The following is a 26,360-nucleotide window of genomic DNA, read 5'->3' as shown; positions in this document are numbered from 1 at the left end:
TCTTGTTTAAACGGTGGAATAATTTTGTATTATTTTGGTTGTCCATTTTTGTTATTCGTATCGTTCTTTAAACGCTTATATCTCTCAATCTATAATATTTTTCATAATTTTGAAAATTTTGTATTACAGACCTAATCGAGAACTATCAAACAAGATCCATATTACATATTTTTGGAGATTCATATTGGAAAATATAAGCGATTGAAAGCTGACAAGAATATCAAAAAAGGACAAAAAAAAAATAAGACAGAGGAAATATCAATTAACTCCGATTATAGTACCATAATTGAAACGTCTACCAAATTGAATACTACTACTAGTATATATACAGTATGATAGAAAAATTACAATATCCAGAATAATGAAACATATCGAGTATCGCATTAATAATTCCAAAATTTCTTCAACAGAATTACTGTAGAATAATTCCAACATTCTATCCATAATAGTCATTCCTAACGAAATTGTAGATTGAAGAATGAAGAGAAATAGTACTTGACCCTGGGCATCTATAGCTCTATGGTCAATGGTTTGACCCCCCTTTTTTTCTTTTCTTTTTTTGATCCGGAAGGATTTGACCTAATTGAAAATTTTCGACTCCTTACAGTAACCTAACATCCGTCTTTCTTTTGTTATGACCGCAATATATGCAATGTTTTGACTTCTAAAAAACATTCGCTAAGGCTATAGATATATACACCCGAAAAAAGAAAGACAGAATCTTACTCGTTCACGTTAAATCAATCCATACAACGCGGAGCGAAACTCAATAGTTTGTTTCCCCTCTTTTCCACCAAAGTACAACGCTATTAGCTTCACCAATGTTTGCATTATGAGTAGACTATCTGAACCAGCTGGATGACTCTTTCCAGCCACACGATCGACTCCTAGGGTTTTGGCCACCCTCTCCAGCCCACCATATAATCCATCACAGTTCTGCATCATGTGTTTCATGTCGTACACAGCCCCACCAAAGTAGGTATTCACCAACCCCATGAACATGCTGAGGTCCTCTGGCAACCTTCTCCTTGTCAAAATCTTGAGCAGAAATCCGAAATCGTAGGCGCCGTGGAAGGTGATCCAATGTACCATCGGTGAAAGGATTCTCGAACTCAGAAGCAGACGCCTGAATTCCGCCGAGTCAATGCCGTATTTCTTGTTCCTTTGGAAATCGATTCCTTGTTGTTTCAGCAGAGCGATAGAATCCGGGTTGGAGGAATCGACATCGACGTTGAAATCCCGGAAATTGAATTCCCAAACGTAGAAGCAATGGGTTCCAGGGAGATTCCCACCAGAGTCGGAGAGGGTGAGGCCTAGTTGAATGAGCTTGAGGGCATCGACGTTCGCCTTCATGACAGAGTAGTTTTGGTCGGGAGAGAGCTGAGAGAGTCGATGTTTCTCAATCGCCGGAGAAAAGATTGTACCCGGGAATTCGGTATCCATGGCAATGTATGGGTAATGGGGCATAATCTGATCAATCAAAAACAATTCCTCTACCAGGTTTCGAGCCCACACCTCTCGAATCATTACGGGCTTTTTCAAAGAATACATGGTTTCTTCTCTCTCTCTCTGTTGCTTGTTTTAGACCACAAAATAAACAAAATTTTCTTATGCTAGATGAATATGCGAAAGGACGGAATTTGTAGATGGCTATGTGAGACGATGAGAGGGATGATTTTATAGATTATTATCAATCCCATTCCTATTGTGATTAGACTTGGGGTTTTGTTTTGGTAACCGTATGGATTTATCAATCTCAAACTGCTCGATCTCCTAATCTTCAGAGGTTTTCTCCTGAACTAGTAGTGAATGATTTCATCCCTGCAGCATATTAAAGGCTGCCGAAAACAAGTACGTATAACTTGAACTGGAATAGGGATCTAACTTGTGGAGCAAGTTTTTGCTTAAATTTTTTTTATCAAACTTAATTCGATCAAAAATTATTAAAATCCGACTTGCACACGCATCGCGTGTGCTCCGGACTCTAGTTTATAGCGATGCACCTGTAGAATGCTCCACTAAAAAAACATACGACTCAAGTTAGAAAAAATTGTTAGAAAAATTAGAAAAACTAAAATAAAATATACTCCACATGTAAGCTAGCATAGATTATGTTTTGTAGTCAATTTGTAGATGTATACAAAGCTTTTGTCAGTAAAATGGGATTTCGCTATTTCGGGATTGGTCTGCAGGAGGTGATGAATAACTGATCAGTGTGTAACTGCAAGGTGTGTTTGTACGTGGGATAACTTGGGTCGATTTTTTTTTACATTGTTGTCCATTCAGTTATTGGGTACAGAGGTTACTTTAATTGTAAAACATTTCATTTACGTGTGGCAATTTGGGAAAGGGAAAATGTGAGCCTGCTTCAAAATTTGTCCACATCAAATGGTGCTCACCCATTATATATTAGATATTATATATATATATATATATATTATACTTTAGATATTAGATATTAGATATTAGATTAGAATAGATAGGAGAGAGTGGGATCATCATTAATATGTTAGGATTAAAACAAGATAAGATGCGCATGATGCTATTATGAATTTTTTCCTCACTTCCTCCCCTTCCTACTTTCCCTTATTCTTTAAGTTCATTTCCTCGTACTCCAAAAGAGATAAAGGACGACGTGTGTTTGGAATCGCCAAAGTTATGGACAAACACAGAATTTCAAGCTTGTACGGTGAAAGTTATAAAAAGAAATTATAACAAATGAAAGACGCTATTAAGTTTTGTTAATGTAAATTGGCAAATTACTTCCAAGAAAAGATTTTCACATATATTTCAATCAACTTATTCAATTACTCTGGTACCTCACTATTCAAACTTATCATATAATTATAATTGTATAAAAAAAAATGTTCATCACTATTTATTTCAAAAGTAAAATAGTACTAGTACAAAAACTCAAAATATAGATGCAAATAACATATTATATTTTTTCTCGAAAACTCTTGGTAGGGCAAGTGTTAGAATTGTTCAAAATGATGTTCGGTCGACGAACTTATATAATTTCGAATATAACTTCATAAACGATTTGAAACGTGAGTGAGACGGTCGCATGCTAATCCGACCCTGACCAAAGCTCTAGATATATTCGGACCCTCCAAAGCCCCGAGCTATAAAAGTCACGTAATCTGTTCCGACCCGTACCTCCCCACCGGGTACCCACAATCGCAGTCTAAACTCATAGGCTTCAGGTTTCCACACCACCACCTAGCCGCCTCCCAATCAGCGAGCCATGGCGGCCCTAATACGCCGACAAACATCGAACCTCCGTCTCTGGACCAACCCCCACCGCTTCCACACCTCAACCGCACCGCTAATCAAGGACACCGGTCTCTACGGCTTCGACCATCTCAAGACCGCCAACGGCTTTCGTCGTTTCGTCGACGAAGCAATAGAGCGGTAAGCGAATCCTAACTCCCCACAGTAACTCCGTTTTGGTTGCTCAGAAATTGGCAGAAAAGAAAGGAGAAGATATGTTTTTCCAATGCTCAAGACTATCAAATTGTCATTGTTTTCTCAGCAATGCTGACTGAATAGGAATTTTTGTCCTTATTTTGGGTGAATAAGATATATTATGTATTGAATAGGAGATTGTTTTATAACTTTGTTAGCTGACTATTGATATCTAAGCTTTGCTTCGTCAGGTCTGGTGAGCTTGTCAATTACGTTTCTGGAATGCCATCGTCTAGAGAAATTATACGGGCCATGGACGAAATATCAGACACAGTACTCTCTCTCTCTCTCTCTCTCTCTCTCTCTCTCTCTCTAGATGTGTAGTTTTGAATGCAAATGGTAATTGTGATATTTCTTTCGGCAGGTTTGTTCAGTTGTCGACTCCGCGGAACTATGTAGGCATACCCACCCGGACAGGTTCTTACATTGTTGCATTTTTTTGCTTTTAATTATGTTGGATGTAAGTTACTAGTGGTTAAAGGAACACTTTTTGTTACGTAGGGAATTTGTTGAGGAGGCCAACAAGGCGTCGCTGAGGATCAACGAATATATACATGTGAGGTGACTGAATTTTATTCGGATTTTTTGTTTCACTTCTTCATGGCAAGTGGAACGGGATTTTAGGGGCGGGTGAACTGTCTGTGTTAGTGGAATACCAAGTTCCATTCCGTCGATTGAAACACAATGAGACGCTAACCGAAGCAATTTTGTTGTTTTAGGAATAACCAACAATGCACGTTAATATGTTTTTCTTTTGGCGAAATAACATTAAGAAATATTTTTGATGGCATGCAGTATCTTAATACGAATCATGCACTATATAAAGCGGTGATAAAAGCAGGGAAAGATGGAAGGTCGATTAGTGAAGAAGCTCAAAGGGCAGCCCATTCGCTCCGCATTGACTTTGAGAAGGGTGGAATTCATCTCGGTGCCGGTACTTGTGCTTTCATCCTTTAGCTTTGAGTTCTGACGGTGGCATTTTCTCTTTCCACCCAACTAAACCTACATTTAATGCCATGCAGATAAACTGGAGCGAGTTAATCAGCTGCAGATAGACAGTTCTCATTTGTGTAGGGAGTAAGTGAATTTATCTTTATTTGGTCTTGTCTACTGTTTATATTTGTTGTAATGTGTCTTTTTGATGAATTACCCTTTATTCTTCTGATGATATATATGGGTGTTAGCATTGTCTCAGCAGGCAGTGATTCATCCCTTATCTGATATGTTCTGGAAAAGCACCATTCACTTTCTGAGTTATTCCAGTTCTTCTCGATTTCTTGGCGCAGTAGACAAGCAAAACTAAAAGGAGGCCATAGTTAATAAATATATATCTATATAAATATATATGCAATCTTGATTTGAGTGATGTTTGACTATTGTAACTTCTAAGCTTGTGGTGACCTTCCCATATATTTAAATATTTTGCACGCCAGCCTATTTAGTTCCTGTCAAAAAATAGCATTCATGTTGACATACAAACCACCAATTTGCATCAGTATAAATACCGTTCCTTATATTGGTTTTACTTTTTAAAGTGACTTAGATAGCCCTTATGTTCATTTCAAAAAAGAAAAAACAGAGCCCTTATGTTTTATCCCCTTTCATTCACTTAAAGGTATAGTGTCATACTCCGCTATTCAATGGTAAAGGAAATCTCATTCATTATCTAATTGGACAAGGTCTATGTAACTGAATAACTGATTATGATATTTGTGTGCCTCCTTTTGGTCAGGTTCAATGAAAATATCACCACTGACCCAGGTTATGTGGATATATTTCCGGCATCACGTATTCCAAAATTGTTGCACCATCTTGTTAAGCCCATTTACCGTTCCACATCCAGTGCATCTGGGGAATCATCAAAGTCAAGAGGTAACATGAAGGAAAAAGGATTCCGGATCATAACAGAGCCGAGTACTTTGTCATCTGTTCTACAATGGGCATCAGATTCTGAGGTAGCTTTATTTGCTCTCTTTGATGTTTCTGTTTCTGAAACAATTGATTAATAAGTGTCGAGTCCTGGAGTCTGCAATTCCAATCTGACTTAAAGGTGGAGCTGTTGATGGATAACATCCCGTGCGGTCTTTGAATACTTGCTGCAAAGTTCAATTACCATTTTACTGCTACACCCTGTGGATGAAGTTCAACGAACTGTGTCAACATGTATTTGTATACTTGAGGCTCCTAGGCTTAATTTGAGAGTTTAGAAGAGATTTTTAAGTTATTCTTATTGTTCACTTTCCATTTTTTTTTATTTTATTGCAATTCAATCAAGCATAGTTTATTTCATCAAACTACATTTGAACGGGGGGCAGGTTAGGAAGATGGCATATGTGAAAGGAAATTCTGTCCCATCAGCAAACATTGGTGTTCTTGATAAGCTTATTGCTACCCGTCACGAGATTGCTCAGGTTAAATTTGTCTTCATTTACTGTTTTGTACTCTTCCTAATAAATTGTATACTCTTGCAAGACATTTTCTAATCACGTGTCGGATGGTTTGATGTGATATATGTTCGGTGGGTCTGTTACTAACCCTTCGATGTTGGTTTTTGGACTATGACCCTATACTTGAAAGGGTTTGATGCTTGTCCTCTCTTTGAGGAGAAATCTCAGGAAATTGAAGTGATATCTTTGAAGAAATCCAGCTTTACCCGGGATGAAGTCCTGTGTGTTTGCCATGAGTGTAAAATGGTCAATTGTCAATGGAATTTTTTTTAACACCTGTAAGAGATTATTGGTCTTTGTTATGTTGTACTTTTTCCATGAGATATGTATCTACAGAATGTCCTTAATGCTCATCTCTGCACATGAACTTAAAATTTGTCATTTTCTAACTGAACTTTGCAAATTTCAAGTGATGTAACAATATTTTGATGTCCTGTCATACTTTGCCATAACCAGTGAGTGAGGTCCCATGATTTTAGACTCAGAAATAAATCCAAGCTGTGAAGGGAAGCAGGAATTTGAACTATTGTTGGCAGAAATTCTAGTCATCCATATTCTTACATTCTTTCCTATGAAGGAGAATGCACCAGAGATTTATCTGCGCTACATTAGATGGAAGTGCTCTTTTTGCTGTAATGTAGAGAGCCCTTAACATGCTTTGTTGTAGGCGTATGCAGATAATGGGTTACAAGTCTTATTCTGAATTTGCCGTGCATCCAAATATGGCTTCATCCCCCGAGGTTGTAATGTCCTTTTTGCTTGAGATGAGTGAAATGGTCAGGCCCGCGGCTGATAAGGTATTATCTTCACCACATGTATTATCTTAACTCGCCCGATGAAGACTTGTTACACTTATTGTGCTTAAATGATCAGCTATTGTCTCGTAGGAACTTAAGGGGATTTCGGATTTTAAAAGAGAGAAGAGTGGCCAAACAAATGGTGACCTAGAGCCGTGGGACGAAGCATACTTCACAGGGTTGATGAAGTCTTCTGCTTACGACTTGGACTCTCTAGTAAGCAGCATCCACATGTTTTCTTCTTTTTCTCTGTTCACGTAATTCTTGCAGTTCCTTTTGTGGTCATATGCTTGTTTTCCTTTGAAATTTAGTTTTCCTCCAATATTTAGAAGATTTTTTCTGCTCTATTTGTTGAATCATTTATGTTAGGGAGACTTAGCCAAAAATCCCTCATATTTATTTTTTAAGCTCAAGGACAAGCACCTTTTGCAATCAAACATAAGGACAAATGTGCCTAAAACCCTAGGGTACCCTATCAAAGTGCCTAAACCACTAAAACCCTATAATAGGAAAGTGAATCCTAAAATCCTATGAAAGTGTCTAAACATGTTTTGGCCTTCTGGCTAAAAAACTCAAAGTTGAAGGACCTCCACTAAAAACTATTTTGCTGGCGTCCTTCCCCTAAATGAAAACAATTTTACCGTCCTTATGGCTAATTTTCCCTTTATGTTATCCTTCAATGGTTCGGTAACTGCAATAATTATTTTTGATTGCTTTTATGCAGGTTGTAGCATCATATTTTCCTTTGCCGCAATGTATAGAGGGCTTAAAGGTGCTGGTTAAGTTATTATTTGGTGTGACATTTCAGAGTGTCCCTTTAGCACCTGGGGAGTCATGGCATCCAGATGTGCTCAAAATGTCCCTTTATCACCCTGAAGAGGTAAATATGGAGACTTTCTTTTAAACTTTATAACCCGTTAATCATGCTATGAACCACTGATGTCGACCTTTTTGGATCTTTCTGTAATATTGGCATGTGATTTTTAAAGATGGTGGGTTACAATCATGCGTACTGATCTGGAGATATAAACCATGTCAGTTTAGCTTAATTGATACAGGAACTTGTGGGTTTGCACATATCTGATCTGGAGATATAAACCGCTGTTCAGTTTAGTTTTGTTAATGGTCAAGATAATTCTTGGTTAGATTGAGCTGTAATCTACTGTCAGGCCTTGTTTTTGAAATTGATGGGGACCTGCATCATTATTTTTCCGATTCGAGTTCTTTCTCAATCCTACGCAGGAAATTTTCCCAAAAGTCACATAACCCCATAATAAAAGAGGACAAGAATGGGAGGAAGACAAATCCAATGATGTTCTAGAACAACGCACTTCTGATTGTCCAATTCTATACTAAAATTTTTGCAAAATTCTTTTTTCCACACAAGGCCTCTCTTCCGTTAGTCCATATTGATCTTCTGTTAAAGCTTTTCACTTACAAAAAGCTTTTGACAAGGAATTTGTCTAAGGCTGGAAGCACGATTTTAAGCATCATGCTTCATTACTTAGAGCCAATCTGTCACAATACTGATTCCCGTTAGTTGAATTTGCAGTGATTGGTGCATTAGTCTGACCAGCCTGTTATGAAATGAAGTAGGGTATCGAATGCTCACTGTTTCAGGGCCTTGCATCCCAGCAACTTGTCTTTGGAGACAGACTGGGGCACACCTCATGCCTGATTATTTGGAAAGTATACTGCGGTTGAAGTGTGAAGTCTAGTGTTAAGTAATGATTTGTACGAGAAAAAGAATGATCACTGGCATTTGTAGTGAATTCTCTGATGCAGTAGCAGTACAAAATATATGCTTCCTAGTTTTCCACATCCTCTATTTTTCTACCACCTGGTTTTCCATAACCACACCGGTTACAAAATTTTAAAATCCTCAAGGTAGTCGTGTTGCAAGCGTCCCTTGCAGTTACTTTTTATATGGTTCCACATGTTTCATTCTCTGTCCTTTTTTCTGAAATGCTTAATAAGTCTGCTATTTGACATCTTTACTTATCGTTTTATTGAAGAATTATTCTTGTATTTCAGGGTGACTTGGGGTACTTGTACCTTGATTTGAACTCAAGAACGGGCAAGTATCCTGGTTGTGCTCATTTTGCCATTAAAGGGGGGCGCCACATCTCTGATTCAGAATACCAACTACCAGTACGTGATCAATCTACTTCTCCTTCATTTTGATTTGCTTTTTTCCAGAATAGTAAAGACATCATTTTCTGATTCTGGCACCTTTTATAAGCTGTAATGATTCACAATTTTGGTCATTCTTACTTTCTATGGCATTCGACTGTCATAGTTATTCTCTATAATCTTGCTTGCTACATCCTGGTGCAGGTTGTGGCGCTAGTGTGCAATTTTGCGGGTTCACGTAATTCGGTGACTGTGAGGCTTAATCACTGGGAAGTAGAAACTCTTTTTCATGAATTTGGACATGCTCTTCACTCATTGCTCTCACGAACGGTATTTCGTTAATGTCTTGCTGCTATGTTAACAGTTGGCATTTTCCTTGTTTCACTATTTGAAGTCTTTTTTCCCCCTTAATTGTGCTTGTAGGATTACCAACACTTTTCAGGTACAAGGGTGGCTATTGATTTGGCTGAAACACCTTCAAACCTCTTTGAGTGAGTAGATTTTGAACATCTACGTCCACCGTTTAGCTGTTTGAGATTCTCTACATAGTTGTTCTATAATATGCTAGTATTGCTCAATAACTTTCAGTCTCTACCTTAATATGATCAGCTGTTTCTGTACCTGAAAACTGGGTGAGGTATAATGACTAAAATCTTGTCAGAAGTTACAGTAAGGCCGATCATCACTCGATCTTTCAGTTGGTGGTGCAATCTTCTTTCTCTGCATTATTATGGTAGATGGTGGTCTGATTCCTTTGTGTTTAGTGTGTATGTGTTTGTGCACGTAAGAGAGAAATTATGTTTCCATGGGTAATATACTCATAATGAAGCTCAAGTTTCTGCAGTTTGGTTCAATAACTAATAACACCTTAGCAACTGAGAGAGAGTGAGAGACAGGAAGTAGAGAATTGGACCTAAGATTAGATACCTTCAATTAGCTGATCTTGTTTAACATGAGTAATTGAGTGTGCTATGCTGATCATGTTAGGTAGCCTGAGAAGTTTAACTTGTGTACACTCGATACACTCACGGGATGGGGTCTCTTTAAATGTTTGATATTCTTCTTCATTAACACTTTTCAGTGAGATTTCATTGGTTATTGTACCCTACTATCATTGATTTGCTGGAGGAAGCTGATGTCTTCAATTATTACGGCTAGTATGAGGAGCCAATCAGGCTAGAAAAGGTACAGAAAATGGACAACGTGGAAGGGGACCATCATAGAAGTAGGAACATGCATACAACCTTATAATCTTGGATGGTTTTTTTTTTTTGATCTTTATAATCTTGGATGGTTACCAACATATCTTCAAGTATCTTATAGGAGTCTCTTGTATTTTTCCTTTTGACAGCAATCACAGCATTGTAGTTGACTTTTTACTTTGTGTCCTGATAAACATGAAGATATTTCTTCAGTTTGGAAAAGCTTATGGATGTTTTTTTTTTTAACATAAGCTTATATATGTTGGATACTGTCGTAATGTAGGTTAGACAGAAATGTGTTCTTTTTAGCAATCTAATGTCATGTAACTTAGTCATTACCAAATTATTTTCTTCTCTGCGCCGGCGAATATTTTCAAGGAAGAGGTTTAGTCTCAAATCTTATCATAGACGCATAATCTTTGTGGGAAAACTTGCTAGTTGTTTTGGTTCGAAGGTCTCAATATACTTCAGAATCCGTGATAAGCTATGGAACATAGCTGTCATCCTCTAGTTAAACTTGATACATGGCATATGAGTAAGTCCTTCATACATGCATGTAACTTGAATCTGAAACCAGAGGGTTCGTTGTCCTGAAATGGTTTTTGTCACATTTGGTAGATACTTTGCTTGGGATTATCGCGTCTTGAAGACTTTTGCGCGACACTATTCCACTGGTGAAATAATACCTGAGAAACTGGTAGAGTCAATGCGGGGAGCCAAAAAGATGTTTGCAGCAACTGAGTTGCAACGCCAGGTTTGTTTTCTGAAGCACTAAAGGGTAAAAAACAATTCCTTGGCTTCCTTGTGTGATAGAAAAGAAGAAAAAGGATCACAAACCTTGACAAATGGCTTGATTATTTTCTTTTCATCAGGTTTTTTATGCCATAATGGACCAAACACTTTTCGGGGAACAGCCGTCCTCACCCATCGATACAATTGCTACTGTTGCAGATTTGAAAAGACAACATACCAGTTGGAAGCATGTTGAGGGTACACATTGGCACACCCGCTTTAATCATCTTCTAAATTATGGAGCAGGTATCATCGCATTCAAGGATTATCTTTTTTTTCCCTTTTTGTAGACATACCATGCATCTTATGTCTCTGCTAGGTGTCCAACACCGTAAGTCAACACAATCTAGGCAAAATAAGTAACTGTGGATGGCCATAGTTTGTTGGGTTAGCTTTGTACTGGAATTGTTTGTCTGGTATGGGTCTGTAGATTGGAAATATGTTAGTGCTTCTCCCTAGGCTTGCCAAGTAGGGAGAATCCAACAATTCAGGTTAACAAGTGCTTCCTAGGTCCTTAGTTTTTGATGTTGAGACTCCATTATTTCTTCTAGTGGCAAACGCTGATACATTTTATGAGATATGAGGGTTTTTTTTCCCTCTCTTTTTGTTCTATTTTGACCTTGCACTGCACAATAAATCCCTATTGTCGGTTATTCAATCTATTCGTGAAAGACCATAGATACCACAAGAATTAAGATGACGGGTCTGAGTCTGAGGAGGAGCTTCTTTTTTTTTTTTTTTGAAAGGCGAAGCAAACATTTTATTAGAGGAAAAGAGGATTCCAACCAAAAGTTGGAAAAAACACCCAAAGGGCCGAAGCCTTAACACCTTAAGGGCCAAAAGCCCAAATAATACAATGAAGCACAAACACCCAAAGAGCCAAAAAGCCCAGATAAAACATTACAGCTTAGCCCAAAAGAAAACCAAACCGTACCCTAGATCACTGTCCACCCCCACCGCCGGTCAACAAACTCCGCCAACCACCAAACCACCACTGGCCACCCGACAGAGCTGCATTTCGCACCCGAACACAACCACAGCAGATCAGACCACTGCCCACCGTCGCCCATCCGATCAGGAAGCACAACACCCACCACCCATCAGCCACCACCGTCCACCACCAAACCACCACTGGTCACCCAATGATGAAGCAAAACGGAACCCAACGAACCCCTGCAACCGCGGAAGCTACAACCAAGCCGTTAAGCAAAACCCAGGTCCACCGCCAAAGACCGAGGCGGGAACCACGCCGGATGCGAGAACACCCTAAGGAAGCCCCTGCCGTTGGGCAAAAGTCAGTGAGTCCAACAGCCCGCCAACCGGAGAACCGAACAAGGGAATCACGACCGAGATCGAACCAGGCGAACGGCGGGATCGAAGGGTAGGGGTTCGAACTAGGCCAACTGCCGTGAAGCGATTCCAAAGGACTCCCAAAAACGATTGGAGGAACCAGACGCCGAGAATCGAACACAGCATCACCCAACCACCACCATCGCCACCCAACTCAGTTGCGATGCCAATCATTTTGTGAATAAAAGAATGGGAACAAATCAGAGGGGGAGGAGGAGCTTCTTTGGAACGTGAATGAACAAGAGGTAGAGGGAATCCATAAAAAGACCTAGAAAAGGGAAAAACGAAAAGGAAGCAAAGCGAAAAAATCCAGATAAATGTCTAATTAGAATCGTCTGATTCTGGGTAGGCTGAGCCCCGCCCCAGCAGTAAGAGTGCGGCTTAGGTCAACTAACACAAAGAAGATACAGTTCACTCAGGTCGCTCTCGATCCTACAGCTTCTTGAGAGTAAGATCTAGTTCCCTCGGGGGACAATGTTAAAGACCCAATACTTTGGTCAGTAGACATCCAACCTAATTTGCCAGCGCTTTTCAGCTTAAAAACTGCTTGTTGATGGCATCCAGAAATTCCTGGAAACTTATGCCTTTATTTCGTACTGTATTTATCCTTAAATCTTAACCATTGTTACCCTTATTCATAGGTCATTAACATTAAAAAAACACCTAGATAATCAATCCCTACCCACCATTACACGATGGCAAGTGGCTTCAGTCCCATTTCTTAGGGCCCAATATTCATCAAAGGACCTAATTTTTTATTTATTTTTGATAAGTAAGCAATTCTATTAAAAAGAAGGCATTAAGAAAATACCGCCCGTATACAAAAAGAGGGCCACCTGCACAATATTCATCAAAGGACCTAATGATATCACATGTAAGCTGTTGGCTGCTGTTTTTGAAGCTACCAATTACCAAATTGTATGATCTTTCCGTAGTTGCAGTTGTACTGAGGTACTTCATTCTGATGTATATAGGTTACTATAGCTACTTGTATGCCAAGTGCTTTGCTGCGACTATATGGCACAAGATGTTTAAGGATGATCCTCTATCACCAGCCAAAGGATCTGCTTTTAGAAGAAGATTCTTGCAACATGGTGGAGCCAAAGACCCCGCATTCTTGTTGAAGGATCTTGTGGGAGATGGTATTCTAAGGTACCGTGATGGTGGAATAGTTCCTGATACTACATCCCTTTATTGTGAAATGGGTCTGGTGGAAGATTAGCAAAAGCTGCTGCCCGTTCAAGTGATTGTATGGAATAGGAAACATGGGATGGAAACAGAAGCAACTGCTGCCAGTGGCTGCTGCTCGAAGAACTGGAAAAAGCAGATGCCAAGTCATGACATTGGCGTTGGTAGATATCAATTGGTGTTGCTGAGATACGGGTGCCATCTGGTGATTAAGTTGATGAGTGCAACTTTTCAGTAGTCATTTGTAACCGTTTTGAGTTGAAATAGTTTAGCAGAGCATGCAATGTCGTTTGTGCTAGTAGGGGCTCATTGGGGATCATCCTGAGAGCTACAACAGTGCACTGCTCATTCAAAAATAAACAAGACAGAAAACCTGAGAGCTACAACAGTGCACTGCTCATTCAAAAACAAACAAGACAGAAAAAGATTGCTTCTCAATTTCTCGATTTTGCTATTAGAGTCGAGGCCTGTATCTTTATTACTACATTTGTTGCATTTTAGTTGCAACAATTTTTGGCAAGTTTTTCCCATCCCCTAATTTTGGTGTTGCATGGATACTTTAGTTCTTTTATTCTGCCAAAAAAGAAGGGGATATCCAGGTAGGTATTGGGTGTTGCCAATGTGGATGAACCTCATGTTTGTCTGCGGGAGTTTTGACATATGCTATAAAAGCTGAAAAAACAGTTCAAATTGGCATTCCATGTATGAAGAATGTATGTGCTGTTATAGTCGTCAAGTGAAATTGGTGAAAATATGGTGTATAGAAAGAATTAGATACACATTATCCAATTGCAGCAGTATATCAAAGAGAACCCACATAAATGGTAGATGATGATCCACTCCTAAGAAACTTGCAATTTCCCGAAGCAGGAGAAACAGACCATAATCCGAGCCGAAAAGGTTCGTTGCCAAAGATGGGCCGGAGAAAGTTCATCCAACAACTTCCTCATCACGTTCTGCCACCAGATAGCACTCTAGCTCCCACAGTAACTACCCATTCCTGAATAATAGAATTCACTGCTTCCGGCCGCTCATCATGTGGGCAATGGCCTGATGGATTGACAACAACAGCATCAGCAAACCAGAATAGGTGAACAACAGTTTGCAGTAAATGCCATCGCAAGTGATGAAGGCCATGAGGAAAGAATCAGAATTACCAGCATCAAGTTCCCTGATTGTGACTCCTTTGCAGTGCTCTCTAAGCAAGGCCAATATCGTTTGAGAGTTGTAGAGTGGATCTTTCCTTCCCTGATAGTAGTACATAAGTGAGAGAACATGACGGATGAGAAAAAGAAGAAACTTCATGATCATGAAGAGCGAAATCACAATTTGCCGTGGAATGTAAAGATTTCACCTGTATAACAAGAACCCGGTTCTCAAATCCTTCCAAAAGATAGTTTAGAGGAATAGAAAGATTGAAGGTGAATATGCTTTCAAGAACTACCACCACACCAGGATCATGTGACTATGAGTACTCATTAAGGAAGTGCAATGGAAATCAACCATCTTTTTCAATGCGTGAAAAAATATCTAGCGATTGACCACAAAAATAGTGTCGATTGCATTTATGAGGATACAGCTCGTACCATTTCGTTAATAACCCAATCATCGGCTCGCTCTACTTGCTGCAGAGCATAATAATTAAGTTAAATTCAACATTAAACAACCAGAAGCAAAAGTTGGTGATAGTTACTAGAGGAATGCATACCGTTGGGTACAAGTTTGTCATTAGATTCTTGACACTCAGCCTCAAGTAGAATAGTAGGAGTCTAGCACCCAACCAAGCAGCTGCTGAAGTTTGCCTTTCCTGAAGTATTTAACATACACAGACATCATCAGAGTGCCATTTCTAGGAAGCAAAAGACTTATTTGAATGATTGAAAAGAGTTCAATGTATAGAGCACTGGACAAAAAAATAGTCTTCTACCCTTCTTCAAAATAATGACAAAATGTCAAAAAGCTAGAGGTTAACATTAGTCTAGATTTCATTTAAGGATTGCTAGAAGCAACCCTAAGATGGGGAAACCTTATACCCAAGTGACCAGCTTTTATTTATTTATTTTGATGGTTCAAGTGACCAGCTTGAACTCTTAACAAAATGAGTTCAAGCTTTTTTTTCCCTATCCAGCTACTTCATACCCACCCCTATCCAGCTACTTCATACCCACTAGGGCAGCAAGGCTCTAATTGGCTCCTAGAGAAAAAGAAGAGCACAAAGTACATGCTTGAAAACATAGAATTTGCTTTGCTAGCATATCCTTTCCAAGAAACCAGAGTAGGACAACATAACAATGCATTATTTCCAGCAAAAGAATATTGTGACATAGTTAAATACGACAGTCATACATAAGCAAATACATGAACAGAAGTTAAATAATTGAAGATAAATTGCCAATAAGATTAAGAAACATTTATAAACGATTGATGTAAAAGCTGGATAGGTATTCCATGTGCACTACCATTTAAGTCCCCTTACTTTCGACAAAGGCACGGAAGAATATTGAGGAACAACATTGCCAGCAGAATTAATAAGGACAATAGACTTCGCTACAGCAGGCCAGAGACCAGCAACAATTGCAACAAAATAGCCTGGGATCCAAGAATACAACATTAGATTACATAGCTTACAGAGCAGTACCTCAGTGACAAGTTAATAAGATTAATGTTCCAAAAAAACAACTCAGAAAAGGAATGGTCTGCGGGTGGTTGGGTATGATACAAAAAACAAAAGATAGACTGGTAAATTAACAGATTATCCATACCGCCCATTGAATTCCCAACAAGATGCACTGGTTCCCCCACAACTTCAATAATGAAGTCTTTGAGCAATTCAGCCCACATAACTTCAGTGTACACAACATTCGGCTTCTCTGATCTGCCAAATCCCAGAAGCGTAATGGCCCAAACTCGGTTGCCGCCTTCAGCTATACGATTGATATTGTCGCGGAAATGTTCCAAGAAAGCACCAAAACCATGCACAAGAAGAATAGCTGGACCTTCGTGACCAGCAACCGTATACTAGGAGAAAGAACAATTTTTTAAAGGCAGGCTACAGAAAACGCAGGTATTGAGTTTTCAAAAATATTTCTGCAAACTAACAAGTGTGCTTGTAGTGTCAACCACTCACCTGAATTAGAAAGCCTTTCCATCTCCATATTCGTATGGTGTACCTTCCTTTATCCACAAATTGACTTTTTGAAGCCATAAGCCAATACCACTGCCATGACAGTCAGCTGAATCTTAAATTAGCGTTCCATTTGAACATGTCATACAGTCGAAATATTAATAAGCACCAATAAATCAACGAAAGAACTTAATAGAAGGATGCATCAATGACATATATCTACCTCCATCGAGCAAACAGTATCAGCAACTGCAGCAACAGTGGCTGCTGAATATCCAAAGGGAGACAGAAATCCACCATTTCTTTCTTTCTCATATTTAATAGCTTCATAATGTGCTCTCCTTCTGGATATGATGCCAAGGCAGAGGGCAGGCCCGAAAAGAGTACCAAATGAAGCTCCTTCACGGCTTTCAGCATGGCGTAACTTTTCATGTACCCTGTGGAAGTATTAGACCACAAGGTTATGATGGTAACTTTTAGAGTGATTATTATGGTACTAGTTGGCTAACAAAGGGCTTTAATCCATTTTATTACACTTTGTGCAAACAAACAAACAAAGACAAGAAAACTTCGCGCGCTTGCACACACACACGAGCACACAGATGAAAAAGGAAAGATAAAATAAATCAGAAACAAGGCAATTCAAATAGCCAAAATTCAGAAGTAACAAGATACACAGAATTTAGAATAATGAGTCAACCACATACTCCTGCCAGTCGTCCCTGACAGTGCCCTCCAAGTATCTCAAATATGCAGCCAATGCATTCAACACGACAGTTGTCCCACCTCCCACGACATTGCCTCTTTGTGTTACAAAAACAGATTCATTTCTCTTGTTTCGGGAACGGTTATAAGAATTGCTTTGGTTGCTGTCCACTGTCTTTGACAACGCCAACCCTTGAATTTGATTTCTTGAAGCCACAAACTTATTGCTACGGAACAAACTTTCAGCTGAGATTCCATTGATTGAAGTCCAATGATCTTTTGATTTGCCGAGACAGTCATTCATAAATTTCTTCAAATCCTCCAGTGTGGGTATGGAACCTGATTCATAAAGCTGTTATTATTCTCCCAAGTCCAATCACAATCATTTACCATAGACCTTTGCAAAACAACAAACCAAAAAATAATTTGAAAAGGCACTATATGTACATAATTTTAAAGGCATAGAGCTCACCCCATGTCAACTTGACCTTTAAATTTGGTAATTTTGGGGGCAAAAGAGGTGAAATTGCTGTAAACTTTAGTTTCTCGAACTCATCGTAGGATGCTGGCAGGTCTTTCAAGTTCTAGATAACGTAAATAAGCACAAAGAATCACATGTCAAGGACTTTTAACTCATTCAGACAAAAAAATAACTAACGAAAACAGAAAAGGATAATACTGACCTTGATATCATAAAGTGGAGTGTTCCACAGCACAAATCTCGGATTCCCCTCTGGGATAGACATTGTTGATAAGGTCTTTCCAACAACATCCAGCATTCTACATAAGTCGTACTCTACCTCCTCCTCAGCAAATATCTTGGTGGCTTTAACCTGTTCCTTATCGATGAATGTAGCAAAATGAGTGGATAGTGCTTGATTTTTTCTTCATGCCTGAACAATAAACTATCACAGTAAGCGCACCTAATGTGTAACAACCTCTTTTACAAGTTCTTGCAACACATGTTCTGCAGTCCCCAACCTGATCACCAGATCAGACCCCTGATCCTTCAATGACTTTCTTAAATCATCCAAAGCAAGAAGAAGCACTTCTAGCGTTTCATCAGAAAAGCCTGCAGTAAACATGACAAGAAATGAACTTTCTTCTCATGCGATGAGAGGGTCTCTAAGTTACGTAATCCTCTTTTCAGACCATATAAGACAATTAATGCACTTGATATCACCTATCATTGTTCATTCTGGTCCCAAGTCCCGACAATGAACTTCGTGTAATTTGAACCCATTGACCATGGACTTACCTCACACCTAATATGCTAAATTTTTCAGAAAGGCAAGAAGGTCCAGTAATCAACTTGTCGGCTTATTGGGTGGGAGCATATACCCCCACTCTCGAGGTCAAGGGTGCAATCCCCACTCCTCCCTTTCACCTCTCCCTTAAGCTAGGTAAGATTTGGTATTTCCAATATCCCAACATAAAAGAAAAAACTTGATAATTGCATTATTACCGAAATATGAATCACTCTCAGGCTTCTCTAAGTCTAAGCCAATGCATTTGCCATGGGTATATATTAAATTAAATGTATTTTGATTACAGTCAATATTTCAAACACTTTGAGAATTCTGCAAAGCACTTAGAAATCTCTGAAATACGTAAGTTGACATAGAAATGATACAAACCACAGGCATAAGTACAACTCAAGGTGGGAAAATTTTGTTATCCAGGTGTCAAATATTGATCAGGTAAGCTAAATAATTTGCCAATGATTCATCTTTTGGAATAAGGAGCTACAAGAGAACCATATGGTCATGCTATTCAAAGCTTCACGTGCATCCCGCTCTCAAAAGCATTCACGAAATAGCCAAGCTTTAGCACCTCATATCAGGGCATTAGATAGAAATACGACCTCAACAGCTCAACCCCGTCCATGAACTGGAAAGCCAATGGTAAGCTTCCATATTCCTCATATATTTAGTATCCCATTTTTTTATAATAACATCTGATTGAGCAAACAAACTTTTAGGAGTACAAGTTTATATCAGGTTCTCATCATGTGCACCACAATACGTAAGCTTTACTTTATCTCGTATTCTACAGTGAAGTTTACTATAAGAAAACTCATTGAACAAATTCAAACTATTCTCAATTGATTGATCATTTGATGGAGTAAAGGGAGCTGCCAGTTGATTGGATTCAGCCAGAGAGAGTTTGATCAGAGCAACCTAAATATGACATAGTTTCTTGATAAATAATTTATGCATATATGCATATACACACAGAATAATTCGTACATATATACGAATAGTCTGAATAGATCGTTCGGTTTGTGAAGCTTAATTCATCTTCAGATTGCCACTTCGCTGATTATGTCGTGGTTTGACCAAGGCAGCACCCCAAAACCTGGACATGGGTAATAAGGTAATTGGTTGCATAAAGATACAAATATTATGCTATACACAGCTGATGTAATCTGTCCATTCTTCCTTTTATTCTATTCTTTTCTTTTTTTGGGGGGGTAAATCCTTTTATTCTATTCTGTACAATATTTTTTGTTTCTAATCTGTCCATTATTTCATTTTTTGTTTCCAATATGTCCACTATTTCTTCTTTCAATGTATAGTGAAAACTGGTGTGAGCCGCTGAGAAACAACATAAAAATCTATGCACGCCTTCTTTCCTCGACTGTTCTTCGCTCCAGTGTCGTGTGCGTCCAGATTTGGCCCATTTCTCAACAACATGATACACAGACACAGTAACACATACGTATACAGATGTAGATTTTTATGGCGAGAGAGAGAGAGAGCTCACGGGAGAGAATTCGGCGGTCGAACACGTAGAGCGGAACAACCGTCCGACACCTGGACGCGGCTGCGAGACCGGGGTGATCGTCGAGGCGGAGGTCGTGCTTGAACCAAAGAACGGCGGCGCCGGTGTCCCGTCCCCCACTCGATTCCATCCTCTCGCGTTTCGACGGCATTGACGCGACGGCAACGGAAGAACCGCGTAGCCTGGTTCGAGGACGGTAGGTAAGGTTGGGTGAGGTGTGGGTCAGGTAGTGAAAGCGCGGGAGCACAAGAATCGCCATGAAAATTGATTTCCATCAACGAGTGATGAGTAGTTGGGGTTTTAATAAATCGGAGATAGAAAGGATTAATTTACATGGCTGTAAAGGCTGTCGGCCGGAGAGAGAGAGAGAGAGTTGAGGCGAGAAATGAAACACGATAGCTGCTGGCAGACTCGTAGTTGACTCGGTCACTAGATTGGCTGCTCATGAAGGGTGAAGTTCGATTGTTGCCAAAAATTTTGTTGGCTGCAGGTAACTTGTTGGATGCATTCGTTGTTTTTTGACCGGAGTACAAGTGGAACCCAAACGTAGTAAAGCACAATTGTCGTTTGGGGTCCCTTTCCGTTTTCGGTCACAATTGTCGTGGAGTTCATTTTCTTTTTCGTTCTTGCTAACACGTCTGTCCACTAGGCGAATAATAATGTTATTTTTGAACTTAATTTAAATTTGAAAATTATTATTATTTAATTTTTTTTTGTATTTTTTAGTTTTGCGCCAATTTTTTTGGAGTTATTGATTCGTTTCAACGAGGGGAATCGAAAAAGTAAAATTTTGACATTTTTACCTAAATATTTTAATAAATAACCACTTCTTAGCACAAAAATGACAAAATAACCACTTTTTGTGCTAAGAAGCGGTTATTTCTCAAAATACTTGGAAAAGTAAAAAAAAAATTACTTTTTCGTTCTCTCTTGTAGAGACGAATTAATAACCCAAAAAAATTTGGCGCAAAACTAAAAAATGCCAAAAAATTTCAAATAAGGACAATTTTCAGATTTAATTTAAATCCAAAAGAATGCAGCCTAATAATTTCAAATAAGTTCGGATATTTATACATATCTTACGGATATTAATACATTTTCACAAATATTAATATATATTTTTCGAATATCAATGCATCTTTTATTTATTATCCATATTATCCTACACCCTTTGATCAGCAGAGTTTAGAATAATCCTTCATTTATTCTCTTCAACGATGATACTCCCTCCGTTCCCATTTTCTAGTTCCTTTTGGGAATCCCAACTATATAAAAGGAACATAATTATTGCATGTCTAATCATCATATTTTTCCATTCTAACCTTCAATCATTATTATTATTTTTTTAAATTTAGTACTACTGATTTAAAAGTAGAAGAGTAAATAGAATATTCATTAACTATAACCCTTTTGGTTTGGAAGTGGGACAATATTTTTTGGACAGCAAAAAGTGTTAACTAGAACTAAAAATGGGGATGAATATTTGAGCCAAGCGTACATTTTGGTTCATTTTCAAGACATGGTGTTAGTCCCATCCAGCCGGCCATTCTTAGTAATGAGTAGCTTAGATTTCACCTTGGCCGAACAGATCTCAACCGTTTAGCCGAGGTAAAATCTGAGTTGTCCATTACCGAGCATGGACTGCTCGGATGAGGTCAACACTCATGCTGTCCCCAGTCGAGACGAAACGTCGCATCTAAGACAATGTCGGGACACAACACAGTATAAATTGACTTCATAAGAATTAATGACAGCCAAGAAATTTCGAACCAGTGAATTTAAAATGGAACAAATTCACATGTCCTGTGGATATGGATATCACAAATGGACTATAAGGCCTATAGGGCAAATGTATAGCGAAAGTATCCTAGCTACACCATTTAATATTTGGGCTATTCCAGCTCGAGCTCATTGAACTTTGAGAAAGCTAAGCTTGAAGCCTTGAACACCCTAAAGCTCAGCTCATTTGCACAAAAAGTCTAGAAACGAGTGAGCGAAATTGATCTAAAAACTCTTGTTTGCTAATGTAACTGTGTATCACGACATAGTGCATAGAATTCTCGCCAATGCAGACACTTTTACTCTGTAAGCATACGTATGTTAGCAACATAAGTGAAGACATCCTTCTACTTTAGGAGTATTTTCTTCAAGCTCTTGGAGGACAGACCATCGGCAAAATCATTTCCTCTTGGCTAGGAAGCACATACTCTATACTGCTTTTTGCTTCAAGTTTTTGCAGTAAACATGCATACTTAAAGTTTGGTAATGCAGTTAGGAACATATGATCGATCTTGCTGGTCCTGACTCCTGACCTTAGTATCTACACCTACAGGAGTATAGGACTACTGTAGTCACCCGTCGTGTGCACAATGAATAAATGCAATATCGGAAAGACAAGAATAAAAAATCATTTCTGTCTTGATCATCTATTTCATGTATGGAGTGTAACCTTTTATCTTTCTGGAATGCACAGGCTTTCTACCAGAAGATTGGATAAGTTCTTCATCGTGTACCCATCGTTTACCCCAACAGTCATCTTGTTTATAGCTGGAACCGTTGCTTGTGGAGTTCCCAAGTACCTGCAAAATGAAAAACTTAAAAGCCAAAAGTGATTGTCACGAATTTTGCTGGTTTGCAAGAACTCATCTGCTGTAAATTACTACGGAACTCTGGATTAGTTTACTAACAGCTGTACCTTTTCATGTTAGTACTTTTGTTCTGTAGAGGGAAGGCCTGCAATTGCTTGAAGATATTAAATAAGAATTTGGCAGAAGATTTTCAGCACACTTAGTGCTTTGTGAATAGAAGGGTCCTTCTAAGAAGTTGTATGTTTGGAGTCTTTGGACCAAAGTTCTTAAGTTCTGTACTTGCATTAAGTAGTCAGTGCTCATTAAAAGGTGCTATATGTCTGTATCTGTCTGTGATCAGAGTGGTAAAATTTGTTTCTTTATCGTATGGTTTAAAAATTTGCTTTTAGTTAGAAGTGTTTGTTCATACTCAATGTTATGTGCTTAGTTTTATCTTATTTAAGCTTCATGAGGAACAAGAAATTCAGGAGGCCAATTTTTACATTTTAAATAACGATACATGTGTGTCCTTAAATATTTTAAGCATGGTTTTACCAGTCATTTCACAGGGCAGGTGCGGAATGATCATCATCATCTTAAGAGCCATGGAATTTGTGTCTCGTAAGTTTTACTGAGACTAGGAATTTCTGCTTATAGTTTGTGCAGTAAAATGTGATCCATCTCAAATGTCCTTTTATCTTTTCTACACTATCTAATGTGCATGGTTCTCCGCGAATATGATATGCAGCAAAGCCATGGGGTTATATCTATATGTTGGGAACCTGATGAATAGACAATTGAGCGGGAAGATTGAAACTTTGTTTTGCTACTGGTAATGTGGATTAAATGTTTTGTCCTGCAGCACAGTCCACAGTTTTAGAAGATGGACCGTTCAATAACTATTCTTTCTGCCTCGGTACGAAATCAAGGACTCATTTAATTATCACATCAAATATCGTTTGCAGGGTATGGGAGGGTTGGAAGGGGGTGTTATGTGGTTAGAGAAATGATCTATGACGCGTTTCACCTCCTCCAAACCTTTCGTCCGACCATGCATGTTAAGACATCTGTACATCATTTTTAGTTATCTTGTGCATGACCTTCAGACCAAGTGTACTTAAATCGCCATTTGATATCGATTTTATCAAAATCTAGATTCTGCTCTATCACAGTGGACATGTTATTATGCAGCGTTGATTTCTTTTGGCATAGGGTAGTTCCGGATTAATGTGTTATTCCTGGTATACTAGTTATGAAACCATTATCTCACTACTTCCCTGGCTTGTTCAGAACATTAACTGGCCTTCACATAACAGCCTGTGCTAAGAGTTTAATACCTTGAACACTAACTGAATTTACCTTTTTTCGCTCATTGTTTGCAAAAGTTGGGAAGGCAGTTGTGGCCACGAAGCCAATCGCCGCGCCCGTCACATACGAGATTGGGCCTCGGCTAAAAAATCTGGTGGAACGGCCCAGCCCAAAAAAGGAAGGTTACAGTCAGCTTTTATCTGTCCATTTGGACTAGATTCATACTCATACTCATGCTCATGCGTCTTCATTGATACGTGCAGAAGGAGCCTGCGGATGTACGCAAAGCCATCTTCATTGCACTAGCAGTTTTCTTCCTGTCTCTGTGATTTACATTTATTTGCACAATGCACCTTTCTCTGCAAACTGCATTCAGTATTTTCTGGTGAGACTGATAGCATATTTAGTGGAGTACCTATATTTGCCATAGTAAAAGGGTGTCAGTCTGCCATTTATTTCATTCTACAGAACTGATGGACTTATTGTGCAACTTTAGACACTCTTCGGACGGAGATCGCCCGATTGAGGTTACCACCAGTCCTTCTATAATGGCCTTTACAGTTTTACAACTTTCACTGATCCAGCAATGATAGGTGTACCAGTTTTGTTCATCTGAACACTTTTTTTGCAGTATTGCAGATTTTTTATGAGGATACAGTTATAACTCTTACATTCTATAAAGAAAGGGAAAAAAATGAATGCTGCTACACATACCGATGGGAGCCACCGACGGTGGAAAATCAGCTCTATCCGATATGTGTAGGTGCTCGATCCAATCTTCCATTTTTTCATTCGGATTCGTGAAAAAAATGGAAGAGTGGATCGAGCACCTACATATATCGGATGAAGCTGATTTTTCATCAGCCCACTCGGGTTTTTTTTTAAAAAATTATTGAACAGCTCGAATCATCCGTCCAGGACCCGGAGTGGGCCCCACGTGGCCATCGGTGGCTTTAGACTTTTCGGAAAAAAAATACTAGGTACTCTCCAATCAAATTGTTGCCATTAAGAACTTCATATTCTTTTAGAACCCATTTTAGCTTAGTCAAAGATGTTTGAGTCAATAGTAGGTGGATACGTGGGCATCTAATTTCTGCCAACTCTTTTCAATTCAAATCTATGTTGCAACTTTTGGCATGCATTTGTTACGGGGTCCCAATTAGTTTATTGCGTTCCACTCGTGCATATATCCACCAGATATGTTATTAGAGCATCTGTAGCGGAAGAAGCAAAAGTTTTTATCGAAATATTTATTTTCCTCGCGTATGTGGCAAGTAGAACTAGTGCACACTCCGATGAGATCTTCGATTCTGATTCTTTAACTCTTTCTTTTTTTGGATTTGAAAAGTTCCACTTCGTTAAGGATTAATTGAATTCTTCATCATTATTTTCAAAAGCTTTTGTTGATGTGGTAATTTGAAGAGTTTGAACTTTGAAGAGAAAGAGAGCTAAAACTAATATAGTTTAGAACTTTTCAATGACATGGTTCTTGAAATTTGGTGTGAATTCTCATTTTGTTACTTCCCTCAGACATGTTCTCGTAGTTGCTACAGAGCTAGTGTTCGAATCTTGGATTTGCAGAAGAGATAGGGAAAGGAAATGAAGCATGTGCCCATAGGTTATTTTGTACTCTTTGTTTCCTCTTCCTGCAATGTAAACTTCCAATATTGCCATTCTATGTGTGATAAAACAGACAAACGATGGGGTAATCTTGTAAATTTACAGACAAGAGGATCAAAAGAAGTGTGGTTAAAATAACAGTGAGGGTGACAATCACTTCCAAAGGTTTGACTGGATAGTTTGCCAAAATTTGCCATATAACTAGGTATGGGAAACTAACTGTGAGGCTTTGTCAAGCTCATTTTTGGGCATTACAGAATATAGTTTTTTCTGACAATATAAAGTGGTCCAGAACCCCAAGGGGTAGCTGGCAACAGAGATAAGCCGTAAACTCAAACATATTAAGTTCGAGACTTGGCAACCTCTTGGAGTCAGGCCGCAAAAAATAATCTCTTGCGAATCCCTTGCTCCCGGCATGAATGATCTGACTTTGACCAAACCCGGGAGGAGAATAATCAAGATGCGCATAAACTAGCCCGGACAAATGTCAAACCACAAAAAAAGAGTGGTCCAGACTTGGAAAGAAATTTCAAAGCTTTGAGCAATAGGGACTGGTTCTTGCTTCAAAATCCTGTGTCCCCTAGCTTCAAAATCTATTCAAATGAAAAAGCTGGCTTTGAGTCACTACTTGAATCAAAATTATTTCATGATGACATTTCACTGAGGTCCCCCCCTCAGATAATTATTGTCCTTAACCCCCTCTTCCCCTTTTAATGCCGATCAATTTGCACCCACTCTTCACAGGCAATTCCACTTTTTCTTAATGGTTCTGTTTTTTGTGCAGCCTCTTAATCGCATAACCCTTCAAAATGGCCTACGCTCCTCCCACTTTCAATTCTCACTATTTGCTCACACTTTCAATTCTCACACTCGCT

At 38.9% G+C, this 26,360-nt stretch overlaps 4 protein-coding genes across 7 annotated transcripts; 2 read left to right on the top strand and 2 right to left on the bottom strand.

Moving 5' to 3' along the window:
- Positions 1-712: 712 nt before the first annotated feature.
- Positions 713-1,554, bottom strand: LOC131319112 (probable CCR4-associated factor 1 homolog 11). Its single transcript, XM_058349233.1, has one exon. It carries the CDS (start codon positions 1,549-1,551, stop codon positions 736-738), a length of 816 nt encoding a protein of 271 aa, XP_058205216.1. The 5' UTR covers positions 1,552-1,554; the 3' UTR covers positions 713-735.
- Positions 1,555-3,129: 1,575 nt separating this feature from the next.
- On the top strand, positions 3,130-13,912 carry LOC131319111 (mitochondrial intermediate peptidase, mitochondrial). Of its 2 annotated transcripts, none has more exons than XR_009197899.1 (17): positions 3,130-3,414; positions 3,660-3,741; positions 3,833-3,885; positions 3,970-4,024; positions 4,264-4,402; positions 4,491-4,545; positions 5,201-5,423; positions 5,784-5,879; positions 6,593-6,712; positions 6,803-6,928; positions 7,437-7,592; positions 8,747-8,863; positions 9,050-9,175; positions 9,269-9,336; positions 10,666-10,801; positions 10,999-11,085; positions 13,164-13,203. XR_009197899.1 is itself a non-coding variant. In XM_058349232.1 (17 exons), exons 1-17 carry the CDS (start codon positions 3,248-3,250, stop codon positions 13,409-13,411), a joined length of 2,133 nt encoding a protein of 710 aa, XP_058205215.1. In that variant the 5' UTR covers positions 3,133-3,247; the 3' UTR covers positions 13,412-13,912. The 2 variants fall into 2 exon arrangements, 1 of the variants encoding a protein (XP_058205215.1); XM_058349232.1 differs by having other exon boundaries at positions 3,133-3,414; positions 10,920-11,085; positions 13,164-13,912.
- Positions 13,913-14,109: 197 nt separating this feature from the next.
- On the bottom strand, positions 14,110-20,327 carry LOC131319110 (uncharacterized). Of its 2 annotated transcripts, XM_058349230.1 has the most exons (14): positions 19,973-20,325; positions 18,145-18,278; positions 17,890-18,039; positions 17,679-17,790; positions 17,209-17,545; positions 16,725-16,938; positions 16,505-16,594; positions 16,140-16,395; positions 15,854-15,966; positions 15,086-15,184; positions 14,955-15,002; positions 14,732-14,842; positions 14,535-14,625; positions 14,110-14,427 (listed from the first exon to the last, which is right to left on the bottom strand). In XM_058349230.1, the coding sequence occupies exons 1-14, from the start codon at positions 20,247-20,249 to the stop codon at positions 14,327-14,329; spliced, it is 2,133 nt and encodes a 710-aa protein (XP_058205213.1). In that variant the 5' UTR covers positions 20,250-20,325; the 3' UTR covers positions 14,110-14,326. The 2 variants fall into 2 exon arrangements, 1 of the variants encoding a protein (XP_058205213.1); XR_009197898.1 differs by lacking the exons at positions 14,110-14,427; positions 14,535-14,625 and having other exon boundaries at positions 14,750-14,842; positions 15,837-15,966; positions 19,973-20,327.
- Positions 20,328-21,940: 1,613 nt separating this feature from the next.
- Positions 21,941-25,468, top strand: LOC131319072 (uncharacterized). Of its 2 annotated transcripts, XM_058349181.1 has the most exons (3): positions 21,941-23,473; positions 23,943-24,047; positions 24,129-25,468. In XM_058349181.1, the coding sequence occupies exons 1-3, from the start codon at positions 23,404-23,406 to the stop codon at positions 24,293-24,295; spliced, it is 342 nt and encodes a 113-aa protein (XP_058205164.1). In that variant the 5' UTR covers positions 21,941-23,403; the 3' UTR covers positions 24,296-25,468. The 2 variants fall into 2 exon arrangements, 1 of the variants encoding a protein (XP_058205164.1); XR_009197878.1 differs by lacking the exon at positions 23,943-24,047.
- The last annotated feature ends 892 nt before the right edge of the window (positions 25,469-26,360 follow it).

Source organism: Rhododendron vialii, chromosome 3a (assembly GCF_030253575.1).
Source record: "Rhododendron vialii isolate Sample 1 chromosome 3a, ASM3025357v1".
In the NCBI taxonomy this organism is placed as follows: Eukaryota; Viridiplantae; Streptophyta; class Magnoliopsida; order Ericales; family Ericaceae; genus Rhododendron; species Rhododendron vialii.
This window is presented reverse-complemented; position numbering and strand designations above follow the sequence as displayed.

Excerpts from the sequence above, each read along its gene's own strand:
- LOC131319111 (XM_058349232.1), top strand. The coding sequence starts at position 3,248 with ATGGCGGCCCTAATACGCCGACAAACATCGAACCTCCGTCTCTGGACC. Across the intron at positions 4,546-5,200 it reads AGTTCTCATTTGTGTAGGGA|GTTCAATGAAAATATCACCA; the intron begins GTAAGTGAATTT and ends CCTTTTGGTCAG. Across the intron at positions 10,802-10,919 it reads CAACTGAGTTGCAACGCCAG|GTTTTTTATGCCATAATGGA; the intron begins GTTTGTTTTCTG and ends TCTTTTCATCAG.
- LOC131319110 (XM_058349230.1), bottom strand. The coding sequence starts at position 20,249 with ATGGCGATTCTTGTGCTCCCGCGCTTTCACTACCTGACCCACACCTCA. Across the intron at positions 15,185-15,853 it reads CTTCCGTGCCTTTGTCGAAA|GAAAGGCAAACTTCAGCAGC; the intron begins GTAAGGGGACTT and ends TAAATACTTCAG. Across the intron at positions 14,428-14,534 it reads AATCAGGGAACTTGATGCTG|GCCATTGCCCACATGATGAG; the intron begins GTAATTCTGATT and ends TCAATCCATCAG.
- LOC131319072 (XM_058349181.1), top strand. The coding sequence starts at position 23,404 with ATGTTTTGTCCTGCAGCACAGTCCACAGTTTTAGAAGATGGACCGTTC. Across the intron at positions 23,474-23,942 it reads TAACTATTCTTTCTGCCTCG|TTGGGAAGGCAGTTGTGGCC; the intron begins GTACGAAATCAA and ends TGTTTGCAAAAG. Across the intron at positions 24,048-24,128 it reads GCCCAGCCCAAAAAAGGAAG|AAGGAGCCTGCGGATGTACG; the intron begins GTTACAGTCAGC and ends TGATACGTGCAG.
- LOC131319112 (XM_058349233.1), bottom strand. The coding sequence starts at position 1,551 with ATGTATTCTTTGAAAAAGCCCGTAATGATTCGAGAGGTGTGGGCTCGA.